At 39.1% G+C, this 24,424-nt stretch overlaps 1 protein-coding gene across 5 annotated transcripts in view; it reads left to right on the forward strand.

Moving 5' to 3' along the window:
• The window catches only part of NLK (nemo like kinase), a 64,409-nt gene that overhangs the window by 231 nt on the left and 39,754 nt on the right, over positions 1–24,424 (forward strand). Inside the window, exons 1-2 of one of the 5 annotated variants that reach the window (XM_074845633.1) lie at positions 81–853; positions 987–1,422. In XM_074845633.1, coding sequence (XP_074701734.1) covers positions 998–1,422 — 425 coding nt within the window. In that variant the 5' untranslated portion in view covers positions 81–853; positions 987–997. Of the gene's footprint in view, positions 1–66; positions 1,423–24,424 lie in introns of those variants that run through there. The other 4 variants (XM_074845634.1, XM_074845632.1, XM_074845636.1 and 1 more) reach the window with 4 other exon arrangements.

Consider the following 24,424-nt stretch of genomic DNA (forward strand, 5'->3'; position numbering starts at 1 on the left):
CGCCCCGCCGGAGGGGGGGCTGCAGCCGCCGGCGCCCCCCCCGCTGAGGCGCTGCCCGCCGCCGGCGCTGGGTCAGGCTGTCAGGGCGCCGCCGCCGCAGGCGGGGGCCGGGGCGCCGCCGCCGTCCCTCGCCGCCCCCATCGCCTCCCCCCCCTCGCCCCTCTTTATCCCCCGGCCCCGCGCTCTCCCCTGTCATTCATTTGTCACTTTCCCCGCTCCCATTTTTTGTTTCCTCGCCCCTTCTCCTTCTCCTTCCTCCGCTGTTTTCGTTTCTGCCCCGTCCCTTTCTCTTCCTCCATCTATTTTTATCTCCTCATCCCCTTTTGCCCTCCCCCTCCTTATCCTCGCCCTCCTCTCCTCACTCCTTCCGTCCCTCTTCACTTTTTCTGGGTGCTTGTGTGTGTTTCAGGCCTTCAAGGAAAAGTTGCAAACTCCCAAGTTTTTTTTGCTATATTTGAGGGAGCAGGTGTCTGAAAGGAGGGAGCTATGTAGGAGGTGCCTGGGCGCTCAGGGAGGTTTCGAGGAGATAAATGGAGAGGATGTGGGAATGGAAGGGGTAGACTTACCAGTCCTCTCAGGGTATTCCAGGGGAGAGACTCCAAATCCTCCTCCTGGAGGGAAGGGGGATTGATCACTGTATTTCTTTTTTATTTAAAAAAAAAAAAAAAGTGAAGGAAAAAAACCAAACAAAACCCAACCCAGTTGCCCAAGGATGGAGTTTCAGTAGCCAACCACAGCTGGACTCTTGGGGGAAGAGGGTTCGTGCACTCTGGCTCATGCACACATGAAGAGATTCTCCAAATTGTTTGGCTTCACGAAGAGATAAGGCCAGTTGAGCTCCATGTTTTTAAAGGTGGGCCGTGTATGATGAAACCCAACTTCTTTTAAAGTGTAGCAGATTTCATTTTTATGGCCAAATGACAGCTTGACCCAGTTGTTATCCAATCAAAGGGCATTTTTTTGAATGTCTCTTTGTGGCACAACAGCCAACGCAAAAATGATGGCGGCTTACAATGGCGGTACGTCTGCAGCAGCAGCAGGTCACCACCACCACCATCACCACCACCTTCCTCACCTCCCTCCTCCTCACCTCCATCACCACCACCACCCTCAACATCACTTGCATCCAGGCTCTGCAGCTGCGGTACATCCCGTACAGCAGCATGCCTCTTCGGCAGCTGCGGCCGCGGCAGCTGCGGCCGCGGCCGCGGCAATGTTAAACCCAGGGCAGCAGCAGCCATATTTCCCATCACCGGCACCGGGTCAGGCCCCTGGACCAGCTGCAGCAGCCCCAGCTCAGGTACAAGCTGCAGCAGCTGCTGCAGTTAAAGCGCACCATCATCAGCACTCACAACATCCACAACAGCAACTGGATATTGAGCCGGACAGACCTATTGGATATGGAGCCTTTGGTGTTGTCTGGTGAGTAAAGAAAAAAAAAACTGAACCGATTTTTCCTTTTCATTTTTTTACCAGATCATAATTCATTCTTGTTTTTGTCATTTGAATCAGAATACAAGAAAGCTGCTTACTACAAATTTTTTTTACTGGTTCTTCTCTGTTCTTAGAAAGTTGGCTTCACTTGTTTTTGTTGGCAGAACGAGGTTTAGAGTGGTGAAGAGCAACCTCTGACTAACAGGCCACACCATCACTCTTTTCTGAGACAAATGCAACATGTTTATATACTTTCTATACATTTTATTAGAATATGTATTCTCTGTAGCTAAGCTGTGCTTCCTAAAATTTCAGGTTAACAAATGAGCATTAGAATATGTGTTTTGACCTGACTTAAAAGTTACAAATTAAAAGCGTATGAAAATGTCTTCCTCCTTCAGTCACCTGTCAAGATCTTTGTCTAGGAGACTGTTTGACCTGCAGTAGTATGCTATACACAGCCTGAAACAGAATATCTGAACTTTGCTCTCCTCTCATAAATGTAAATGGGATTTTCTGTCTTACTGTAGTACTGCCTACGGTCCTTTTATTCCCCCAGCCGCTATTTCGGAGGATTCTGTCAGTGGAGCATAATCTCTTCTAATAGATTTTGTGACCACCTTAATAAGATGTATGTAATTATTGCCCTTCAGGATCACTGAAGCAAAAGTGGCGTAACTTTTTTTCTTTGTCAGTTTACCATATTCTGAAATGTTCATTAGAAACGTGAAGGACGCCTTGGTGGTGTTTTTGAGAGCAGGCGTGTTGCAGCACACTTCCTGTATCACAAAGTTTGAAGTGTGCAACTGTGTCGTGTCCCTGCAGAACTTTCCACAGCATTGAGTCGAGGCTTTCTGTGGTGCTTAAGGAGTTTGGCTTTAGGTATTGTCCGTCCTTTAATTTTACTGAGATAGAAGTATTATGTGACTGGGCTTGCAGTCTGTACCAGTGTACGGTGGCAGAGTGCTTTGCAGGACAGGCCTCAGAAGAGCAAGACACGTTACTCCTTCGTCCCAGCCCTTAAAGTTGGTCGCTCCTAACCAGATCAGTGTTCGTAATAAAATCATGTTTTCCAAGAAGGCTGAACAAACTGCATGAGCTAGGCGCAGGTTAATGTTATAGTTTGTCTTGTGTCCCTTAATTCAGAAGGCCTGGGGAGTTAATTTAAATGGAAAGTTTTCAAAGTCGGAGGGGTGCTGTTGTACAGTTAGCACTGCTCTGATCTTGCTATGGTACAGTACAAAAAATTCGATATCAAAGAATGAAAACTGACAGGAAATCTGCTGTAAAAAATTATCTAAAGATTATTTCCATCTGTTCGTATATTTTTTTGATAAAGTGTGGAGTTTTTTTTAACTTAATTGCTACAGGGCTGGTTAAATTTAGATTGTTGTGTAAGATCAGACCTCGTTATCATTTCAATAAGCATTTTGTTTACCTGTATACATTTCCTAGGTCTTTATTTTCTCAGTTTTATTTGCCCAAAAGAGGTGAAGGCAGAGATCTGCTTTCATAATATTCACTAGAATAAAAGGTCAAGCTTGCATATTTAAATATAATATCATTAAGAATGCTGAAGGGAAAAAAAGAAGTGTAGAAAGCAGAAGGGTCTGCTCTTGACTGGCATCAGGTAGAACGGTGCCAAAAGTGTCCACCCATCCCGAGACCCCCGAGCGTGCGACTGCCTCCACCCAAGCAGGAATTGCCACTGGTGGGTCTATGCTTGCAAAGTTATAACTGCAGCTTTTACTTCAAGATAACAACAGCTTAAAAAAAAAAAAAAAAAGTGGGAGGTGGTTGAATAAAAAGCAGAAGCTTGGAGGTCAGATCTCCTTTGGTAACGCTGTAAGGCTGCGCAGACCGAGAATGTAATTGGCTAAAATTCAGTTCCTCTTTGCTCACATATATTTGAATTCAGTGGTCACTGTTAGGCTCTTGGCATTTCGTATTAAGTTCTGTAAGTGAATGCAGACTGAATGTGAGAGTCTGTAAGCAATAATTAAACTGGATTTTAGATTTCATTCAAAATGTGAACGAGTGCTTGTGTAGTTTAATTTTAGCTATATGAGATAATGCAACTGAACATAAACATTGATTTGGATATTTTTAGTTTAAGTTGACTTAGACATGAAAACTGTATACTTTGGTACAAGTGCAACACAGCATTTTCAGTAACATAAGGCCCTGGCTCATTTTGAATAAGGACTCTGTTGCTTATCTGTATCTTTCTGAGCACGTATTGGCACTAATAGGTAACTGAAAAGTTTGTATCTGTACTTCTGAGGGAAATGGATGTTACTCTACAGACAGGTTGAGTATTTGAAGAAGCAGTCTTTCATCTTGCTACTCAGATGTGTCATTGCATTGTCTAGAAAGATACAACTTATCCTGCAGTCAAGTTTAGCTCATCAAATGAGTATTCAGTAGTGTGTGGTATTGAGTTTCCCGTTAGCTTACTGAGAGAGATTTTGACTTGGCAGTTGAATTAGTATTTGTCATTAGTTCATTTGTCTGGTACTTTATGATGTTTTGGGGTAGCTAATGTGCTGCTGGAGTTTTTCACTCATGAAGAGCCAAAGCGTCGTGCTTCAGCATTTTCATTATTAACTCATGCAGGCTGGTATTGCTGCCGCTAGTGTTTGTGTACACAAACTGTATCCTTGCTCATCTAGTCACCCTTACGTTTTAAATCAGCTATCCTTGGCACGTCACCTCCTTTGACTACGTGTAGATTTTAAAGTGAACTTAACCCAAGCTGGCAAAGTAGAAAAGAATCTCTCGAACAATCGTCATTAAATTGCTACGTTTGTCCATTTTCATTGTGCTTTCACGTCGAGTGAAGATGTGCATGTTAGAGCAGTACCAGAGCTTGGTGTTTCTGAACTGTGACAAAAGGCGGGGGGAGTTGCTGAAGCAGGAAAAGATGTGTAGGTACCTTCCCCCAGGTTCTGCGGATTTGCTTAACTGCGCTCTAGTTTGGCAAATTGCCACCAGCCAAGTTGCGTCCCTAATTTGCTGGAAACGGAGCAATTTGCTCTTGAAGCATTCACTGTTAACACATTCTTAAAGTGTTGAAAAAAATCGGGATTTCAGTTTCAGCAACAAACTCTGTTTGTGCCCCATGTTTCAAATTGCCTCTCTGATTTTTGGAAGTCTTGTGCATGTTCTATGAATAAGGAGCTGTCCTTTGCAGAAGTGCTCCGTTTTACTGGGGAGACATGCTACTGCCATCTGGTGGGATTCTTAAAAATAATAATAATGATAATTAAAAAAAAAATAAATCCATTGAACCTGCCAAGGCTCATAGGTTTTGGAGCGAGGGGTGAAGCCTTAATACCTCTACAAGAGGCACTTGTGCTGTTTTCATGCAGGATTCCTAGACCCGTGAAGAGGAACTGCAACTTCTGTGGAGGTAGACAGGGAATAGCTACTTCTGTTGCTGGTTCAAGCTGCTAACACTGCTGAAATGTTATGAAAATGTCTTGTTGGTTGGGATATATCCGCTCCCGTGGGATAAGAAACTATGACTCTGTGAGGTGTGCGGGGATTGTGTTTGTCTTATATGTGTGTCTAATTGTGAAAAGTTATTGTCATTCATCAAAGATTGTGAAATCAAGCAATCTGTTTTATTATTATCACAATGATGTTAAGCATCTCTGTGGGAAATCTGTTATATGACAATAGAAAAAAATATATGAATTATTTTTATTGTTTTTTTGAGTCCTGATTTATGCAATTTTAAATTGCAGTGTGGTTTTTAATGCATTTGCTTCTAATACTTTTTATTCAGAAAGTCAGCCAGCAGCAGTATAACTGCAGTTCCAAACAGTTTGGCTGTTGGTGTTGAGACAGGGCACTGTGTACGGGCTGCCATAACTTTTAAAGACAGAAATAATTTAGCCTAAATCTACCATTCATTCCTGACCTTCAAAGGCTTGAAATCACTAAAGCAATTGCTAAATAAAAATTGAAAAAATATTGCATACAATGTTGCCTGGACCCCAGAACTGTTTTAAGAGGATTTTATCACTATGCTGATACTAAGCACAGCAGTAGGAAAGGCATTGCTCGGATAAACCGATAATCTCCTAACTGTTACTTTAAAGGAACGTGTCATGCTGAGCAAGTATGCAATATTGATAATTTGTTTTGGACAAAATTGCTAGAATGTGTATCAGGGAAAAAAAAATATGTTACAGCTTCAAAAAAATATGGATAAGTGCAGGATAAGTTCCCCTTCTGATGTCTGATACTGCTGTCAACCATGATGATGTTTTGCATAGTTAATGCAAATAATAATGCAAAAGTCCAGTCTGGTAAGCATGAAATGTTTAGAAAAAGGTGGATTATGAAAATTTGTATTATGAAACCTTTGAACACTTCTGGGGTGAGATATTTTTTTCTAAGCTAAAGCTGTTTGTATCATGATCGTTTTGGAGTCTCTCAAAACTCACCTGGTAGTGGAAGACAGTACTTGAGCATTAAGAAAATGTCCCACGTTAACTAGCATTTAGATGGACAGTTGTTTGCTTTGCTTTAAACTATTTCATCTGACATTTTGTATTAGTCTAAAACGACTTTTTTTGTGATTGATCAAAAAAATACAAAAGGACTCTAAAGTTTATCCTGGAGCTCTCGTTGTGAATGAGGCTGAGCATAAATGAAAACTGTAAGCAGGAAGTGACAGCTCCGGAATATCCACCAGAATTGGGTGAAGAGGCTCTGGAAGGAGTAATCCACACCAATAATGTTATCCGGAGAGAAGATCCCTACAAAACATTCAAACGAAGCAAATCCAAGACAAATCCAAAGAGCCTTTTAAAGTATTGATAGTACAGCTGGGTAAGATGCAACAACAGTCCTAATCAAGAATATAACTCAGTGTTTTTCTTAAGAATGAGAAATATCTACAATGTGATATGTTGATTTCTGGTGTAGTGAAATTTGCTTTTAGTAAAGGGCAACAAAAATATTTAAAATTAATAAATAGAATTGTCATAAATAGTTTTTTAAAAAAAATCCTTCCAGTATATTTGGAGGACTTGGCCGTCTGCACTGACTGTTGTGTTTGGCGTTGCTGATGATCTTCACTCCTCTAGGTAAATATAAAGCTTTTCCATCCAAGTGGTGCATCTGCTTTGTCTACACAGGCTGTAACAGAAAAAATGTGAACAGAAATTTCCTACCACTGTTTAGTTCTTTCTAGTTCCAGTATGCAGACACTTCCCACTGGAAGCTGTGATACCAGTGTCATTATAATTGCCCGACTTCTTACAGATGACATTTTTTAAATAATGTCACTTTTCATTGTTCAGCTGGGTAGAATCTCTACCACTAGTAGCCTGTCCTGAACAGGCTGTGGGTTCTGGACAGAACCATGCCAGGGAGGAGCACTGCGTTGAATACTGGCTTTTCTGGTCTTCCACTTTCTGTGTTATACTTCAGTGAGTTTTTCGGATGTCTGGGGCTCTGATGCAGATAGGCAGTGATTTCCTAAGAAAGAGACTAAGTCGTGTTTATTCAGTTCTTTCTTGGAGGAAACCATGAGTATGCCTAAGGCAAAAGAGACAATACTGGCAATGGGCACATTACAGAGCAGAGTGTGTACTGTGTTTCACACTTACCATCACAACTTAAGGATCTGCAGGTGATTATCTTTAATCGCTATGTCAGTATTTTTTAAAGGATTACTTTATCTAAATTGGATTCTGACTCTCTTTGTGAAGAAATATAGTAGAACAATGACCTTATTCAGGTTTTTTAGATGGGAAAATTTGCAAAGCTTATATGTTTAAGTTGTTTTTTGGTTTTTTTTTTATTCTAAATTTCATGGAAAGAAAAATTCTGTTAACATTTAAATGACTGTTCCCCAAATGTGCTGAATTAAATGAAATGGATATAATAACTCCTTGCATTTAAATTAGACGTTGGGAATTAGGTGAAATTCTATCTAAGTAATATACTAGCTTGTTCATTATTGTCTTGTAAGATGATGCAAGAAGGAAGGAATGTGAATAACATTGTTTTCCTGAAAGTTGGTTGAGGACTATTTTGGATAAATTAGTTTGCTGTAAATTATGCCAAGGTCAGCGTTTCACAGGTCACTTGAAATTCGTGTTGTTTTGCAGCACCTGCAAATCTTGATGTTTGTATCCACATCCAACCGTATGCTGATAGTACAGTTAGATCGTGGTAGCATTCAGTATTTTCTCCTGCCTCTGAAGTCTGCAAATGTTACAGTGGAGCAGCTTGTGACTGGATCTACAATCTAATATTGATTTTTCAGAAGACATATTTCAGATGTTCTTTCCCCCTCTCCCCCCTCCATACTCTTTCACCTTTTTTTAAGAGTGTTTAAACTGTCGATTTCACCAATCCGAGAACACAGATGCCTTTAGTGTTTATAAACGGGTGAAGGTGTAAGCATTCATGCCCATTCTGTATGATCAAATAGAGTAGTAAATAAAGGTGGGTAACAAGTGTGTGTGTTGTATGAGGCTGCTTGATGTCGCTAGGCTGCTTGATTTCTTGGGGGAACAATGGGATTGAGAGTGAAAATAGCTTTGGGCAGGTAAAGTAGAAGGAAGCCTTTGGGATATGTTTGAAGTGTTTTTTGATGACTTGTAATGGTTGTATCTGGGTCTCATGTATCTTTAATCCTCTGGAAAGTTCTGCCTTCTAGTCTGGAATATGTAACATTCAGCTTTTCATAAGAGAAAAGCTAGCTCAAAGTTGCATAGAGCTTATTTAAACTGAATTTATGCTTATTAAAATGAACAATAATTTGTTAATATAATTGGTAATGTCTCTTAAAATGACATATTAAATCCACAAAGAACTGTAATTTAAGTGTTAGAAAATAAGAGAGTTGAGAAGCTGGCTTAGTCTGCAAAACTGAGCATAGAGGGGGGGAGATGTTTTGGGGAATAATACTGTCTTTCATGTTAAACTATTTCTGTAGGCTCCTGTATGTAAGCAGACCCATGTGTTCTGTATTTGAGGGTTAGCTTTTGAAGTCCTGTTTGTCTGAGTTGTTTGTAAGCAAATACTGAACAGTAGCTTACTACTAGCTTTTGTGCACCAACCAGGCCTAGCTCCCAGGTTTTTTTTACATGGAAGTTTTGGTTACTTGAGCACGGTGTGCGTTTTGTTTCTTAAGAAGAAAAGTTGCAGCAGAGCAGTCGAGTCCTCTTTTGACACAGAATGTGAAAAATTTTCCCTTCTCTGTTTTTGAAAGATTGAAAGGGCACATAGGGAATGCTACCAGCTTCTTGCATGATCGGGGGTAATTTAGTTGGGTGGAGTGTGCAGCTGGGTTGCAACATTTAATCAGTTTACATCCGGATTCTGCAAGGCCTAAGCCCCTGTATATATAGGGTGGGGGGCCACCCCAGCACCCTTCTGGTGTTCTCAATTGCACTGTGACACTGGTGCTCCTGTCAGCGCTGGGGGTAAGGTGTGCTGAACCACCTTAACTGCTTGCTAGTAGCAGGGTTACAGGACTGTTCTAACTGCTCCAAATAGAATTTCAACTGAGACAAAGAATAAGTTATTTTTTTTCCTGCCTTTGTTGGTTATACCTTTGCTGTGTTTAGATTTCTGTTCGTCTGGTTTCTGTGCTTATTTCCTAACTCTGGAGATTTCCTGAGAATAGAACTGGCTACTTTGTTGAATTCGTTGAAAAATGAAAGTCCTTGGAACAGAGAATAAGATAATACAGGGGCAATTTAGATTTTTGAAATCCTTCTGGAATATGAGAAGTAATGTAAAAAGTAGGATCTGTACTTAGAACAGCTTCTAGGGTTTACTGAAAACCCATTTATTTCTGGTCAAAAGAATTCAATAAAAAGAAGCTTGGCTCAGTTACTGCAATTTCCTCTGTAACCTTTAGAATCTAAGAGTAAGCACTTGATTAAAGATTAAGTTATAAATATTACTACGAGAGTAATCTATCTGAAAATGTTTGGATTTTGTTTCTGAAATTCAAGTATGTAGTAAGCCTGGTACTTACTTAATAGCTGATGTCCATTTGAAATTTCTGTAATAGATTATTTAATGGCTGTGATCAATGACTATGTTCTCTATTGCTTAGTACCAGGTATTTACAGTCATATAATCATTTTCTGTAAACAAGCTACAGTCTCAGTTTCCAGGCTGTAGCTTGGATTTATGCCAGTTTGAGTCTGTCCTAAATTACCTGTAAAGTTGGGAAATTCTTACAGTCATAAATAATGGTTTTAGGTAACGCAGCTTCAGTGTTGATTACACTAGTAGAGACTCGTTAATGCTGGTGTAAGCGGTTGAGTTTGGAGCTCTCCCACCACCTTACCAGTTACAGCAAGACCAGTCTATGGGGATGGGTGTGCTGGAGGTGGGCAGGGGCAGAAGCCTGTGGAGCTGAAGAACGGGAGCTTCTGGGAGGAGAGCCTTGGGCTGAGGATGGGTGGAAATGCAGGATGGAGGGGATGGGAGAACCCCTGCTTCGTGTGAAATGTCCCACTGGCCGGGGCCAGAACTGCATCTGCATCTGTCTCTGATGACGTTTCTCACAGACGACAGCTATCCTGTCTGGGTTGGAATAGTGCAGGTTGGTTTTCAAATGCAGAAAGAAGCTTTATAGCTCTCGAAGCCGTCTGTGTGGGTGCGTGCTGTGGTTCTACAAACAGTTAAGTGCAGTCGGAATGGACAAAGCCCCAGTGTTATAATTTGAAAATACATCACATAGTAGGTGCTGTAAGTTTTGCTTTATTGTGAGTCAAACTAACTATTACATCCAATTTTGTAAAAGTAGACCCCTGAGTGAGGTAGTAGATGCTTAAATGAAAGTGGCTTGTGACAGGCAGTACAAATATGTATGTAAAGGATAGAGGCTTATGTGGTTAATGCATTTATTTATTGATAATAGTATTTGACCATAATAAGCAGTAATAAGGAAAAAGTGAATGCGAGTGGTAGTGGATGGGATGGGTAGTGAATGGGGTGGTAGCTGAAGGTGGTACAAACCACAGCAATTATCTGCTGTCTAAATACAGAGAGGTTATAAAAATTAATGTTGTAGCAGTAAGTCATGCATCTTTTAAAAAATAACATAGGTAATAGATTTTCTTTACTTTTTTTTCCCCCCCACTGTCTTCTGACTGTCCTTTTCATCACTTCCACCCCTTTTTCTTAATTTCCAGTATCGTCTGTGGTACTCCGCAGCCCATCAACAGCATGTTTAAATAAAGACAATAGTGTTTAGATACAAGAGCTAAATTGCAGATAATAAATACCGCTTCTCTGTGGAAATCACTGGAGCTCCATCCATAGTGCTTTGTAGGAGTAACCTGGAAAAGAGCAGAGTCATCTGCTCTGCGGAAACATTTGGCATTCCTTAGTATGTCATATATGCCATATGAATGGGCTGCAGACTGGCCTGTGGGTGTAAAATGTGTGCAAATACTTGTGATTTAAGGCTGCAGATCGCCAAACTAAGTAGTTTTAGGGAAATTTCCAACTCGCTTATGGTCAGGAATGCCCTAACTTGGCCGAAGTGTAATACATTAAAATTGTTGAGGTACTAATACTTTTAATATTTGATTATATATTGTAGAGTACACTGAGAGCCTTGATCAATGAAACTGTCAGCACGTTTTTCTAGGTTTCAGAGTTCTGTAATTTTGCTGTAAATTGCCTAGTGGGAGTTTCAGTAACCGTGGAAAAAAATGACAGTTCAATGGAACTCAGGCGTGTAATGTGTGAGTACGTACAATGTGGTACAACGTTGGGGTGCATGGGTACATACAACTTCACAGAAGAGGGAACAGCAGGCTAGACAGGCTGCATTAGGTGAATACAACCTTTTACCAAAATGCATTGCTATTTGATACGCCAAAACACCAGAACAATCTGGACTTCATTTTAATATTCAGAGCTCTATCTTTGTTTGTTATGTGAGAGTGATGGAGAAATGAAGGTAGACTTGTATCAGCCTTGATATTAAATAACTTCCATGGCTATGGCTGACTTTGGAACATGGCCACGTACAGTGTTTAAAAGTGCTTAGTAAGAATTTGAGCTTTAATCATGAGGGCTGCACCAGAATCAGTGTGTCCTAGTAGTATCATTCTTTAATTTCCTGATGTGGTATTTTTCTCTAAAGGCTTGGAAGCATATGTGTGTGAGTGGAATTGTTATGCTGTTTATGATGTTGGATATAACACCAGAATGGTTGTAGCAGAATAATTTTGTAGAATATTTACTTTGATAAATTATCTTGTGTTATTTCTTTAATTTTCTTAGAACCTGGTATGGTGGTATTTATGTGTCATTCGAAAAAAAATAGATTCAGAGCTTTTCGTTCAAGAACTCTTGCAGGAAGTTTTGCGGAAAAGTGAAATATGCTGGGAAATGTAGGAATCCTTGGACTCTAGAGAAGGATTTTCTTTCCCCCATTCTCTTTCATATGCAAATACATTTTAATAGGTGCAAAAAAATTGCTCAATAGAGAAACTGGTGTTATAGTTTCCTTGTCATTTTGGAATGGTGCTATTCCAAAATTTAATCCTAAATCTATTTCTGGTTTCATGGCAATATTTCTCTTCATTATCCTGGCACCACCAGGCGGTGCTCTTATAGTTTTCTTCATTTTGTGAGCTAATGTAGTGTCAGAATAGAGCCTTTGCTTAATGGGAGCAATAAAGCTGAGGATGGTGTTGAACTGATGGTCCAGTTATGTGGGCTTTGATCTACATTATTAGTTTTCTTCTGAAAAGCTACTGACTTTCTCTTCTCTCTTGAAAGTGTGCATAGGGGCTTTAATTCCAGATAATGCATTTTATTATTTAATTTAAATTCTTCTAACTATTGAAGAATATTTGTCTATGAATAGAAAAACTTATTCCATAAAGGTAGTAACAATTTTCAGAAATGAGCAATCTTCTTCATGTGAAGTAATTGCTCAGCTCCGTGCTAGCACTCGCTGAGCTCTGCAAATGAGCCTTGAAAGCCAATCTAGTTGTAGATTAGGAAGGAGGGAGTCTAGCATGTGGTCTGGGTCGGTGGACTTTGTTTCACTGAAAACCTTTTTTTTTTTTTTTAACTGTTTTGGTTCCTAATTAATAGGTTAAGGTTTATTACAGAAAATACAGGAAAAGTTGTATCATAGTCCGTTTTGAACCATTTCCCTTTATGTATGGCACTTCTTCTGGAGCGGAAGCTCACAGTGCAGACTTCCATGTAGAAGTGTACGCCTTTCTGTCTTTTAAGAGAGAACCTTTCTGGCTTCCTCCTGCCTTCATTTTTGAAGGCCCTTGACGACCGATATGAAACTATTTGAAAGCCCTAAATAAGAGCTTTTTTCCGCCCAGAGATTACATAGAGAACAAAAGCATTCTTAAAAAGGCTGTTCTCATATAGCAATATAACTTCTCTTTGGATGTTTCTGTAAATTGTTGTTGGCTCATTTACTTCAGATTTCTTACTTGGAGGGAGAATATCTTGCAGGTAAGCTTTACAGAAGAAAGAAGAGAATGTATCAGTTATTCTCAGACTGCCTGCAATCCATCTTTTTTAATTATATCAATTCCTAGGCTAGCATTTTTAGGAAAGATGAAGAAGAGAATTTTCTGAATCTCATAGTGCTTTTTGACTCTCCTGTGTTCTCCCCAAGTGCTTTTGAAATCCTGTAGACCAGACCTCCTTGATGTTGATTTGTAGTTTGTGGGTATGTTGATGAAGCAAAATTATTCTTTTTGTTATTGCTCTGACTGTCTGAAGGGACATGGATCATGTAGGTCATGGAAAGGCATGAGATTCATAAAATTAATATGCATAATGTAATACTGCGCAAGGTTACAAATGTAGACTATAGTGTACTTAGCATCCAAGAGTGTCTGAACTTCAACAGTTACTGCATCTGGCTTGAGCTGTGGCCAACAGTTTAGAAAGGTGCATCTGCAAACTAGCTCTTGACTCTTCGTGTACATTTAAAAAAAAAATGATAGAGACAATCAAAACAATACAAGAAAAACTGACGTGCTGTTTTTTGGTTTTTTAACAAAAGTGAGGAGTCTTCAATTAGCATTTTTCGAGTCGTGATTCCTATCTCAGTTGCAAGGACGTATTCAGAACAAACAAGAACAGACATAGGCTGAAAGTGATGTCTTGGAAAATGAAGATCTGCCAACAGTTTTGTTAAGGGCACATGTCCTCTAAATCAGCGTTCTGGAAACCCATCTTGTTAACGTGATGTATAGTTGAAGAACAATGGAGTTTAATGGTTTATGTTTTCTTGTAGTTCTGCATATGTAAATGAAAAAAAAAAAAATCCAAACACAAACCCAACAGAGGGTTGTATCAAGAAGAATACCCAGCTCTTAAAGTGAAATAAATGGCATGAGTAATAACTAGCATCTACCTTACTTTTATGTCTAAGTTCAGATTGTTGGGAAAAGAAGCTCCCACATAATAATTGCTGTTAATTTAAATAGGGGAGAACTCTGCTTTTCCTCATCCCTAATTCCTGTCATTGTTTTGAATTTTCCGACTGAATTCACTGTTACTGTCCATGATGTTTTGGTTTTTTTTTTATATGACAGGTGTAGTAAATCTCTGATTTGACAGACTTGGTTTTAATGTAGGAGCTGTGTTTGGTTAAGGATGCAGTTTCACAGCCACGTCCTGGCAGCCCATCCTCTGTGCCTGAACTCGCACTCATGTGACAGTGTCCGGAATTGTTAGTCTTCTGTTGAGTGCTGCTTCACAAGTGAATATTCAGATGATGAACTGGAGCAAAAGAATATGAAATTAAGATCTGCTAGAATTCTTTTCAACTTTAAATCTTAAAGCCGTTAAAGGTTGCCATTTATGCTCTGGCAAAGCAAGACATTTATCTTCTCCCTATAGATCCAGACTGCTTCTTGAGAGGGAGAGTCTCGGTGCACGTTCTGTGGAATGCGTCTGTGTCAGAGGCTAAAGAGCAGCTAGCACAGATCCTGCATGCTCTCGGGCTTTATGCATAAGTATTCTAACAGAGAATGTCATAAAGCAATATTGATTGGCAAAAATATTTTAAAAAACCCCAGAACTATTTCCCATAGGTCACTTGATTTAATTCAAGTGAATAGGAGTTCTACCTAACAGCTTAACTAAAAGCAGTTTTTAATTATGGAGTGGAAAGTACCTTTTACTTGTTTTTTTAAGTTACTATAGATAGCTCAAGGTATCAAAGTGCTTTTCTGAGCATATTTGCTCATTGATTGTATTTGAAAAGTCAGGATTACAGTCTTCCACTGTGCTTTTGACAGCAGGGCACTGACATACTTACCCAAGCCCATAATCTGAATTGCAGCTTTGCCCCTGCTGAAGGAGAAAAGCATTTATGTTCTTTAGGTTTGGATTGTTTATTGTTTTCCAAAGCAGTTGAAGAAAAGTAGGTGAATGTTGACAGAATCGGGGCCAGCCTTGACCTACTTGTGGCTTTTTCTCTGATCTCCATCTTGGGCATGCCATCTTATCATTTTTATGCTACTGTTTACTCATCTAAAGCCCCATCCAAAACATTAAGAAGTGACAGATGTTTGGTAATTTGAATATTAAATGTATATATCATCACTCCCACAGTTGTTCCCAAGAAGATTTTGTCACCTATCATATGACCCAGTAAAGGGAATCCTTCTGTAATAATTTTTATTTCATACTGAACTATTGCTTAAACTCTGAGTTTGAAGTGTTTTAGAGCCATTAATTTCATTCCCCTTTGAAATTCTGCGTTTTCTTCCAAGGGTCTGTATTTTACTTTAGAATGTCCCAAGACTGGAATTACACCCATGGTAATGATTTGTGTTATCACAAGGTTTTTGGCTGACTGAGAATAAAGAAACATATATTAGGATTTTTGAGTCGGTTCATGGAGATCATTTAAAATTAAATATAGTTTTGAAACTAATAGGTTAAGCAAGAGCCCTGCAGGTCTGACTTTGGTGTTTGTGTGGATAGAGTTGTGAAACCAGAACAGCTGCTGTGTAGGATGTAAATTAGTTTGGTTTATAACAGTTTGGGGGGGGGAGGAAGAAACACACTTTCCTTGAAGATCCTGTAATATTTTAAACAGTTATCTAAGATTACGTATTATGGGTAAGTTTTAAAAGGGGGGAAAAAAGGCCAAGTATCACTGAAGCTGTGCTGCCTTCCTCCAGCGCCTGCTTCTTGTACCTGTTTACCTGGGCACCGGCACCATGAGATTAACAGGGTTGGTTGGCTTTTTTTTTTGTTGTTCTGCTGACAAGTCTTGTAGACATTTAAGAATAAAAAAAAAATAAAACTTTTCAACAGTGTGTAGGGGTACCATCCTGCCAGCATCAGCACTTGGAGAGGAACAGGGCATGAGGCCTTTCAATACTTTGAATTTAGCTGTTCTGTCTTATGACACCTCTTGTAACTTCAGCCAGTGACTTTAATTGCTGGGCAGTAAACATAACACACCTTCAGGCCCTGACCAAATGTATTAAATGAAGACATAAAGCTAATGTAATAAATACTATGGAAATATGAGATTAAACGAGCAGGACCATACTGAGTGATCTCTCCTTTATTTGTGAACGCCAGCAAAAAAAAAAAAAAATAGACAAAGACTTGCTTTTACCTGAGAATTTAGAGTTTGCAATTTTTACAGTATTTCAGTTATTTGAGTAGTAAACCAAACAATCCCTCATTGAATTATCAACAAGATGAGAAATTACATTGGTTACACACTCTGCCTGTTGCAGACATGAAAAAATTTTAAAACCTCTCGTATCGTTCTCAGCAGGCTGTTAATTCAAAGGGACTGTTTACCTGTCTGTTTTAGTCTGTCACTCTAATATCTTAATATTTCTGAAACTGCCTATTGAATCTAATGAAAAGGAGTGCTTATGGCTCCAATGTAATTGAGACTGTCAAGGAAATAGGTGGAATTTTTACAGCACTATGAGGCTTGATGGTATGTGACGGAGGATCATTCACTTCACTGGTCCATGGTAATGGGAGACTGATGTCTTTTTAAACTCTCTGTTAATAAATATAAGCCTGTTTTTTTCTTCTTCTTCTTTGCAAGGTTGTGAGTCTTTCTTAGATCTTCATTAACACATACTAAAATAAAAAGCACTTCTTTCATGTTCAAAAATATCCCATAACCCTAAAGCATCTTCTAGACTTGGAAGGTACAGGTTATGACTTTATTTCACACTTGTGTTTTGACATGTCCCTTCTGTTCCTACAGCAATTCAGAGAAGGAGTGACTGTGCAGTGTTGATCACACAGAAATTTTTACACAGGGAAAAACCAAAACAAAATAAAACAAAAAAACCCAGACCAAACAGCAGCAGTTTACAATAATTTACATAGGTAAAATGTATAGAAGAAGCATCAGAAAAACTGCTGTCTAGTTGCCTTGTATACAATGACAAGGAAGCTGCTGTTAATGTAGTTGGTCTCTTTACTACTGTTGTAAAAATATATGAAGGATTATCTTCAGTCTGAGTTGCCATTATGAGAAAAAGCTGTGTTGTCTCAGAAAGAGGTAGCGCTAAAGAACTTCTGTCAGATGTGCTGTTCATTTTGTTTCTCAGCTCTTAGTTTTGGTTTATTCAGTAGATGAGGAATTGAGACATCTCTGGTTAGTGCTTACTGTGGCCATTGTTAAATGTTGTGTTGGGAATTACAGTACCTTGTAATCTGAATGTATTTTTTAAGTAATATTTTAAAGTTCTGTGATTCTAATATCCATTCCTGTGCAAGACATAAGTAAAAATACTGTTGTCCAAAATAATTTCTGGTAAGGGGAACGGAAGAGAGAGTGACAACTAAGAAGTATTCTGAGTTGCAATACTGTGTTGTGTATTAGTGTAATAAACATTTGTATTATAATAAGGAATGGGCAGGATATTGGTTCATAGATTTATCATTACTACAGAATTTGGGGAGATGAATATAAATAGCAGTATTTCATAAAATGGGAAGGTACTCTGAGCCTCATACAACAAATGTATCAAAGTCCTGAGGCTTAGTACTTAACCAACAGGTACAACTGTTTCCCTTGGTGGTAGCAGAGAACACTCATGTGTAATTACTTTGCAGTACTGTGTTTCAAACATTTGTTGCAGACTTTGGTTTGAATACTTTTCTGATTTTTCATATGCAGGCAAACAGCCAAACGTGATAGTGGTGAAAAAAAAGAGTTGCTGAAATGCAATAGATTTAATCTGGAAGATGAAGTGTTGAGATATGAATTGAGATGAGGTGTGGTGCTAGTTCACAGTGGTTATTGTGTAGCTTCATTGGAGGAATGAAGCAAAAAGGAGTTTAGTCACTATTTTTTGTTGTTTTGTTTCGCCCCTGTCCCCCACCTCAGGGAGAGGGTGGTAGGAAGGATGAGAGGTGTGAGGGAAAGCTGCTAGTGAAATTTAAGATGTTGGGAGGATGGTTATTGCGGGAAACTAGGTAGCTCTCTAGAGGATATGACCAGAGACTTTATTAACCTACTTTGCTAGGAGGTGCAAAAATATTCTAGGAACTGTGCCAAAGCCTGGAGGCTTGCTGGACATGGAGGAGAAGGTTTCTCATTTGGGTTTTCCTTGGTTGGCTAGTGGGAATGGGAATAAGGTCAGTGAATTGGGCCAGGAATGTAGTAGTTCATGTAATTGTGGTATACGCTTTAAAAATAAAGAACAAAGAAGTACAAAAGGCATGAAGATTTATATGTTTATTGGGCATGCCATTTATTTATGAATATCACAGACCTTACAGAGCTATGTCATTGACTGAAAAATAAATAAATAAATGCTTTTATGGAATTAAAAAATATATTCAAATAGATGTCCTGTGTAGTGTAATATCTTATTCTAGCTGTGGTTCGTATAGGCAGTTGAGAAGTAAATAAACAGGTCTCAAGCATAGCCAGAAAATTTTGTGTAAATGGGGAAATAAATTTGATTTGGAAAGCAGTTTCAATTTTAAGCTTCCATGAAGGAAGACAAATTAAACATTTTTAAAGATATTAACCATAACAGTATCCCTTTAATTTTCTATCCTTTCTTTTAAGTAAGATACTCTGAATCAATTTTTCTTCAAGGAGACAGATTTCTTGCAGTAATCAGTTTTGCTTTTAGCTCTGATTTTTAAAGAATAAGTGATAATGGCGCACATGCTTGAGGGTGTGATTAGAACGCAACATTAAAAGGCTTTTTAGGACATCTATGGTTGAAAAAGGAGCTCTGGAGAGGTCTGCATTTGGCAGCTGAGCAAGACGTGAATAAAGCATACCTTTGAAGTGTGGTATGAAGAACAAGTTGCTTAACCCTTTCACATAAAATACCTTTTAGTGAAAGTTAAATCTAGGTGTTTTCTTCAGGCTCATCTGAAATGACACATTAAATCTGTTAGCTTGTCCTCAGTCTTGTCTTTCCCTGAATGAATCCTGTACCATTAAAAAGACCACCTGTCAGGGAGGTTGTTGGAAAGACTTGGCTATTGGGAGTAACTTACAGTACAGGTTTTTTGAAGTGTCTTTGAGTATTTTTTGATTACCTCACAGTATTCTGTGGAGAATGCACATTGGTAGTAAGTTAATTAAATTGTCTTTTTTGATAATCTTCTTAAAGAACTTATTCTCTGTTCAGTGTCTTTAAAACACACACAGACTGTTGTTCAAACACAAATTCTTGGATATAAAACCTACTTTACTTGCCTAAATTTTAAGAAAATATTTAGCTGGTAGAATATATTTTTGTAGATTCCAGATGTCTAGAAACGTAGGAATTTTTTTACTTGGCTGTGATCAAATTCACCCAACTTTTATCAGTCTGTGTCAGTCTGTAAATGACTTCTTGCCTGTTTAATATCAGGTGATCTGTTGTGTGAATAAAATTGATGCAGAACTCCTGGAGCTGACCTCCAAAGGTGGGCAAAAGGGAAGGACTGTGTGTCAGTGAACTGTCACTTCAGGGTGGAGCGCTGCTCTTCAGCCTCAGCGCCAGCCGGCGGACGATTGGCGCTTTAGGTAGGCGACAAAACTTGTAACAATGGGGACATCTAGATGGAAAATTTTCAGTACCTCCCCCTCTGCCCCCAGTGGTGCTGAAAGTTATGGGAGTTCCCACTCAGCCCTACAGATTTAGCACACAGATCTGTATTGCCTTGTAACGTGGGCAAAAATACCCTCAAAACAGGTAAATGACCTCTTTTATCCTTCTACCATTTATATAAAACTCAGTAAATGCTGTTAGGGAAGGCTCCTCAACAAAAGCTAGTTGAATTTCAAATACTGAACGGCCCGTGTAACGCTGCCTTGTCCTGGCACGGGGTCTGCCCTTGCGCTGGAGCATCGCACCTTCAGTTGCCCATTGCCCATTCAGGAGAGAAACGAAGCATTTCCACAGTACGCAGGCAGACCTTACTCCATTATGTCCACAGCGGGATGCTACAGTCTGGTGGTGTTCTTAGTGTGATATAAATTTTTCTGGAGCTTTGGCTAGCTTTTGTTTTACCTAATCTGTACCGAGACACAGCTCACGCTTCCTATGTTAGTTAGAATGGGTCACTTTAGTTTTAAATGAGCCCCAAGCATGGATCAGGCTTAACTGTAGGTGAGGAACAAGTAAGAGGTGAGCTGAGGAAGAGGAGGAATACTGAAGTTTATTAAAACATCAGGACTCTTTTATTTACTCAAAAAGGGAACTGGAAATAGATTTTGTTTTGAAAAGTGCTATCACCATTCATAAATCAACTGCAATGCGTTTTGTTTTGCTTGAGTAGCTTGAGCAAATAACAGCTTCCTAAATATTTTTCTTTTCCTGTACGTTTTTTCCTGTTGACCTGTGAAGACTGCTGCACATCTTGCCTTTGCTACTTTAATCTTCTAATGTTTTAATTTTGTTAGCTGAAAGTTAACTCAGACATTTTCAACACCTCCAGTAACATATTTTACTGCTTAAAAATGGTATAACTAGCCAGACATACTCTCAAATTTTAATTAATACAGTGAACATTGACCTGTAAATGAATAACTCATAGTAAATACCTCCCTATAGAGTAAACATCCTTTTGCTTCTTCCTCTGCTTTTTACTCTGGCTTGTTTTAAATTAAACCAGACCCTTCAAGATAAATATACTGTTACTTATTTTATTTGTAACTGCATAGCACACTCTGGGCTCAGTTTTGTGTGGGTCTTTACAGCACTTAAGATCAGGGGAGGTAAAAAAGAAACAAACCATCGAAAAAGCAAACAAACAAACCAACCCAAAAACCCCACAGAGGTGGCTGTCAGATATGTCACTTCACTACACCCATGTTTTTGAGAAAAAAAAGGTTTTGTATCATACAGTTAACTGTTTAAATTCCTTTTACTTTGTTGTAGGGGCAGAATATGCCATTACCAAAAGACAATAAAGTGAGCTGCTTCCTTATGTTCCAAAGGTTATTTTGTAAGAGTAAAATGTCCATCCGAGAGAGGGCAGTGGGTGTTGTGTCTCGCAGTGGTAGCGATGCTGTTACACCCTCCAGTAGATCTGTTGTGCTCTTACCTCTGACTGTCATTGCACTCTCCGCATAGTTCCTTATTACTTTTACCCTGACTGGTCTTGGATGTCTGTGTCTCAAAGCTAAATCTAAGTGAAATCAAAGTTTTGCTCAGCAGTATCTCCTCAGCTATCCTTTTCAGTTGGCTTTCTTATCATATCTCTCAAAATAAAGAATTTTTTTTACCCACTGTTATTATTTCATTTTAGCATCTTTGAAGTGTCACCAGCTGGAGACTGCTGCAGAGCAATAGTGACCTGAAAATCATTAACAGCACATCCGTATCTTAAATATCTGAAAAAATAACAGCTGTTCTTTTTGATAATGTCTTTTAACAACAAAACCTTGTTCTTATTTTTCTATGCTTGTGTGCTAAAAATTCTGCTATCAGTACCAACTTTTACTCAGCGTATTCTTTCAAATTCTGTTAGAAGTGGGTTAATCTTCTGTGCTCCAGCTACTGGGGGCTCTTTGTAGGCAATGACTTGCAGCAGGATCATAAACAGATTTTGTGGAAACTTTTTAAGTCCACGAACTGCTGGTGAAAATACGTGGTCACACTTCATAAGTGCCAGTGTTTGTGTTCCATGTGTCTGTCTTGGGGGCCCTGATTAGCTACTTAGGGTAAGCACATATTTGATATAGCTTGCAGGTAGGATAATAAGAAATTATGTCATTTATCCCTAGACTTGTGTCTCTGGCCACTGCACGAGTACAGGGCCCACCTTTCGTCAGTGCCTTTCCTCACTGCAGTGGGAAGTCATCCTCAGATTCCGTGTCCTTCTCTAACTTCTGCTTCTTCTCAGTGTCGATGATGCTATGGCTGTCTGATCTCTTGATGTCCATTTGATAATTTTTCCTTAGTGGTGACAGGCCTCATGCTGCAAGTTTAAAACAGCCCTTAGAGCTCTCGTCATCGCAGTGAAGAAGACTGGATGCTGCACTGTTGTAATATTTTTCTCCTTCTCATAACTTATCTGTGTGTGGCTTTTCCTTTAAAAATTATAACTAAAATTATTATGAGTATCTCCTTTAAATGAGATTGTATCAGCTTTTGCATCTCTTAAACAATGTGTGTACAGCCAGAGGGTAAAACACATTATAATACCATGCTAATTGCGTGAGCGTGTATGCTAAAATTCTCTTGTTGTGAAAAATCCAACAAAACCAAAACCTAACTCCCTTCTAATGATACCGCGCAATTAGCAGCGTCTCCTGTTTCTCACTGCAAGGGAAGCCTAAGTCACTCCACTAATAGGACAGGATTTAATGTGGTTTGTAACACAGAGCGCCGACTCTCAATTCAGACTTGGCAGACAGGGAGAGAAAAGGCTCATGTAAAATTAAAAAATTAGGGTCCTCAAACAGCAAGCTTTTGTTACCTACAAGCAAGGCTTCGTTTTAAACTAGTTCTCTGCAGTTAACTGGTAGCGTGAGGCATTTCTAGAGAAACAGTTCATGTGTTATCCACAAGCCCTCTAAAAGAGATTAATCCCACCTATCCCTCTCCTTATTGACTAGACAGAGCCAGTGTGACTGACTTAGATCATATTTGACATATGCTTAAGCTGTCATTGTTACCGGAAAAGCAGTCTGTCTGTCTTCCCCTTTGTCTCAGCTACTTATTTTCCTGGTTTCTGCTTCATTGTGCCAGCACAGCTGTTTGTGTGGCCACACGGTGAGCCAGAGCAGGGAGCCCAGCAACAACCGTTAACCAGGTTAGGCATGCCACACTTAGGGCCTTAGGTTGGAAAACCGACTTCTAGGCCTCTAAAGTTATACAAAATTGTTTAGCATTTGAATAATTTAACTTCCATTAAGAATTGTCACAAAGCTTTAAAATGTTATGTGTTGGTGAACGCCACCACTGGCGGTCAGGAACCATTTTGGAAGATGAGCTCTTCAGTCTGTGATTGGAAAAAATAATTCTGTTAATTAGGCAAGGTCACTGGAGAACCGAGAACATTACTTTTGTCCTGTCTCACTTGTATTTCAGTGTTTATAATAGTAGAATTGTTAAAGCAGCTACTTTACTCTGCTTAAAAACTCTGTGTATAAATTTCCTTTTTATTCTTCAGTAAGAAATCTATTGTTAAATGTGCATACTATGTTGATTTATTTTCTTAATGATTTCCACGTTATGTGCATACTTTCCTCACCTCTCCCCTCTGCTACCTAATAGTCCATTAAATGTTGTTCAGTTTTTGTGTGTTTTGGTATGGCTCATTGCGTGTCAATAATTCTACAGAGAACAGATACACTGGATCTGATGGCCTATTGCTGTGTGTAAGCTTTGTGTACCCAGTCAGACATTTCCCAGATAAGTGATTTGGTAACTGCACACCCTCTCTCTGCCCTTTCACTTCAGTCTTGGGAATCTTTTGGTTTTGTGAACTTTTCTAAAGGATTTTTTATTTCATCCCATGCTCAAATATATTTTCAGATATGCCAAGAGGTGATTGATTGCAATACCATGTACTGCAGAAGTGGTATATTGGGTATCACATGTCCTTGAATATGAGCTGCATTATTTGTTCAAAACTGGTATATCAAATACGCTTGGGCGAGCAGCTGAAATGCTTGTGGGACCAGGTTTGTTATATATCTTAGAGTAAAGCTTTCTGGAAAAAGTCTGCAAGATTAAGAGTCAAGTAGCTGAGAAAAATAGTTCATTGAGTAATAAGAAAAACTTGGAAAGTAATCGTATTAAGTTGCCCCTTCTGATAAGTCCTGATGTAAATTTATAGGTATTTTCTATAAACATAAGGGAAGGTTCACTTCCCTCTTAGAACAAACTCCATCAGTAGTTTCCCACACCGCCCCTGAGAACATTCCTTCATTATCTTGTTTCTGTGTAATAATTGCCATGGAGCAGTCACAAACTTGTTTTTCTACCAGTTGAAACTATAGAACAATGTGTATGCATTGACCTGGATTCAGAGAGAGAAAAAGTTACTGTTGGCATAGTCTCCACCTTGATAATTTGCCATCAATGTGATAGAGAGTCACTGAAGACTTATAATGCGTATTTGAAATGGCTAAATGCCTGCAAGGATTCTTTGAGATAAGAACTGTCTTTGAAAACATTTTAACTAGAGGTCTGGGATGTATCATTAATCCTTTCTGTAGTTCTATTAGTCTTTAGAATTTTATTATTTCTGGGGTGATTAGCCTGCAATGTAAATAGAAGCTACAGGTTTTATAAAGTATCTTTTTTCCTTCATATGTTTTATGTCAGACATTTTTTTAGACTTTTTATGTATTTCTTAAATATCATATATGTATTTGTATTATGTATAATCAGCAAAAAAAAAAAAGTTTTCTGATGGATAGAAGAATGGCCCTTCTACGTAGGGCGCTCAGCCGCCGTTCAGGAGGTGCAACCCCCATTTCTGGCTCTGTCCATAAGCTCCCAGCGGGACCGAGGGCCTGGTTTCCTGCTGTACCTAATCTGGT

Source organism: Strix aluco, chromosome 19, assembly GCF_031877795.1.
Source record: "Strix aluco isolate bStrAlu1 chromosome 19, bStrAlu1.hap1, whole genome shotgun sequence".
Taxonomy (NCBI): domain Eukaryota; kingdom Metazoa; phylum Chordata; class Aves; order Strigiformes; family Strigidae; genus Strix; species Strix aluco.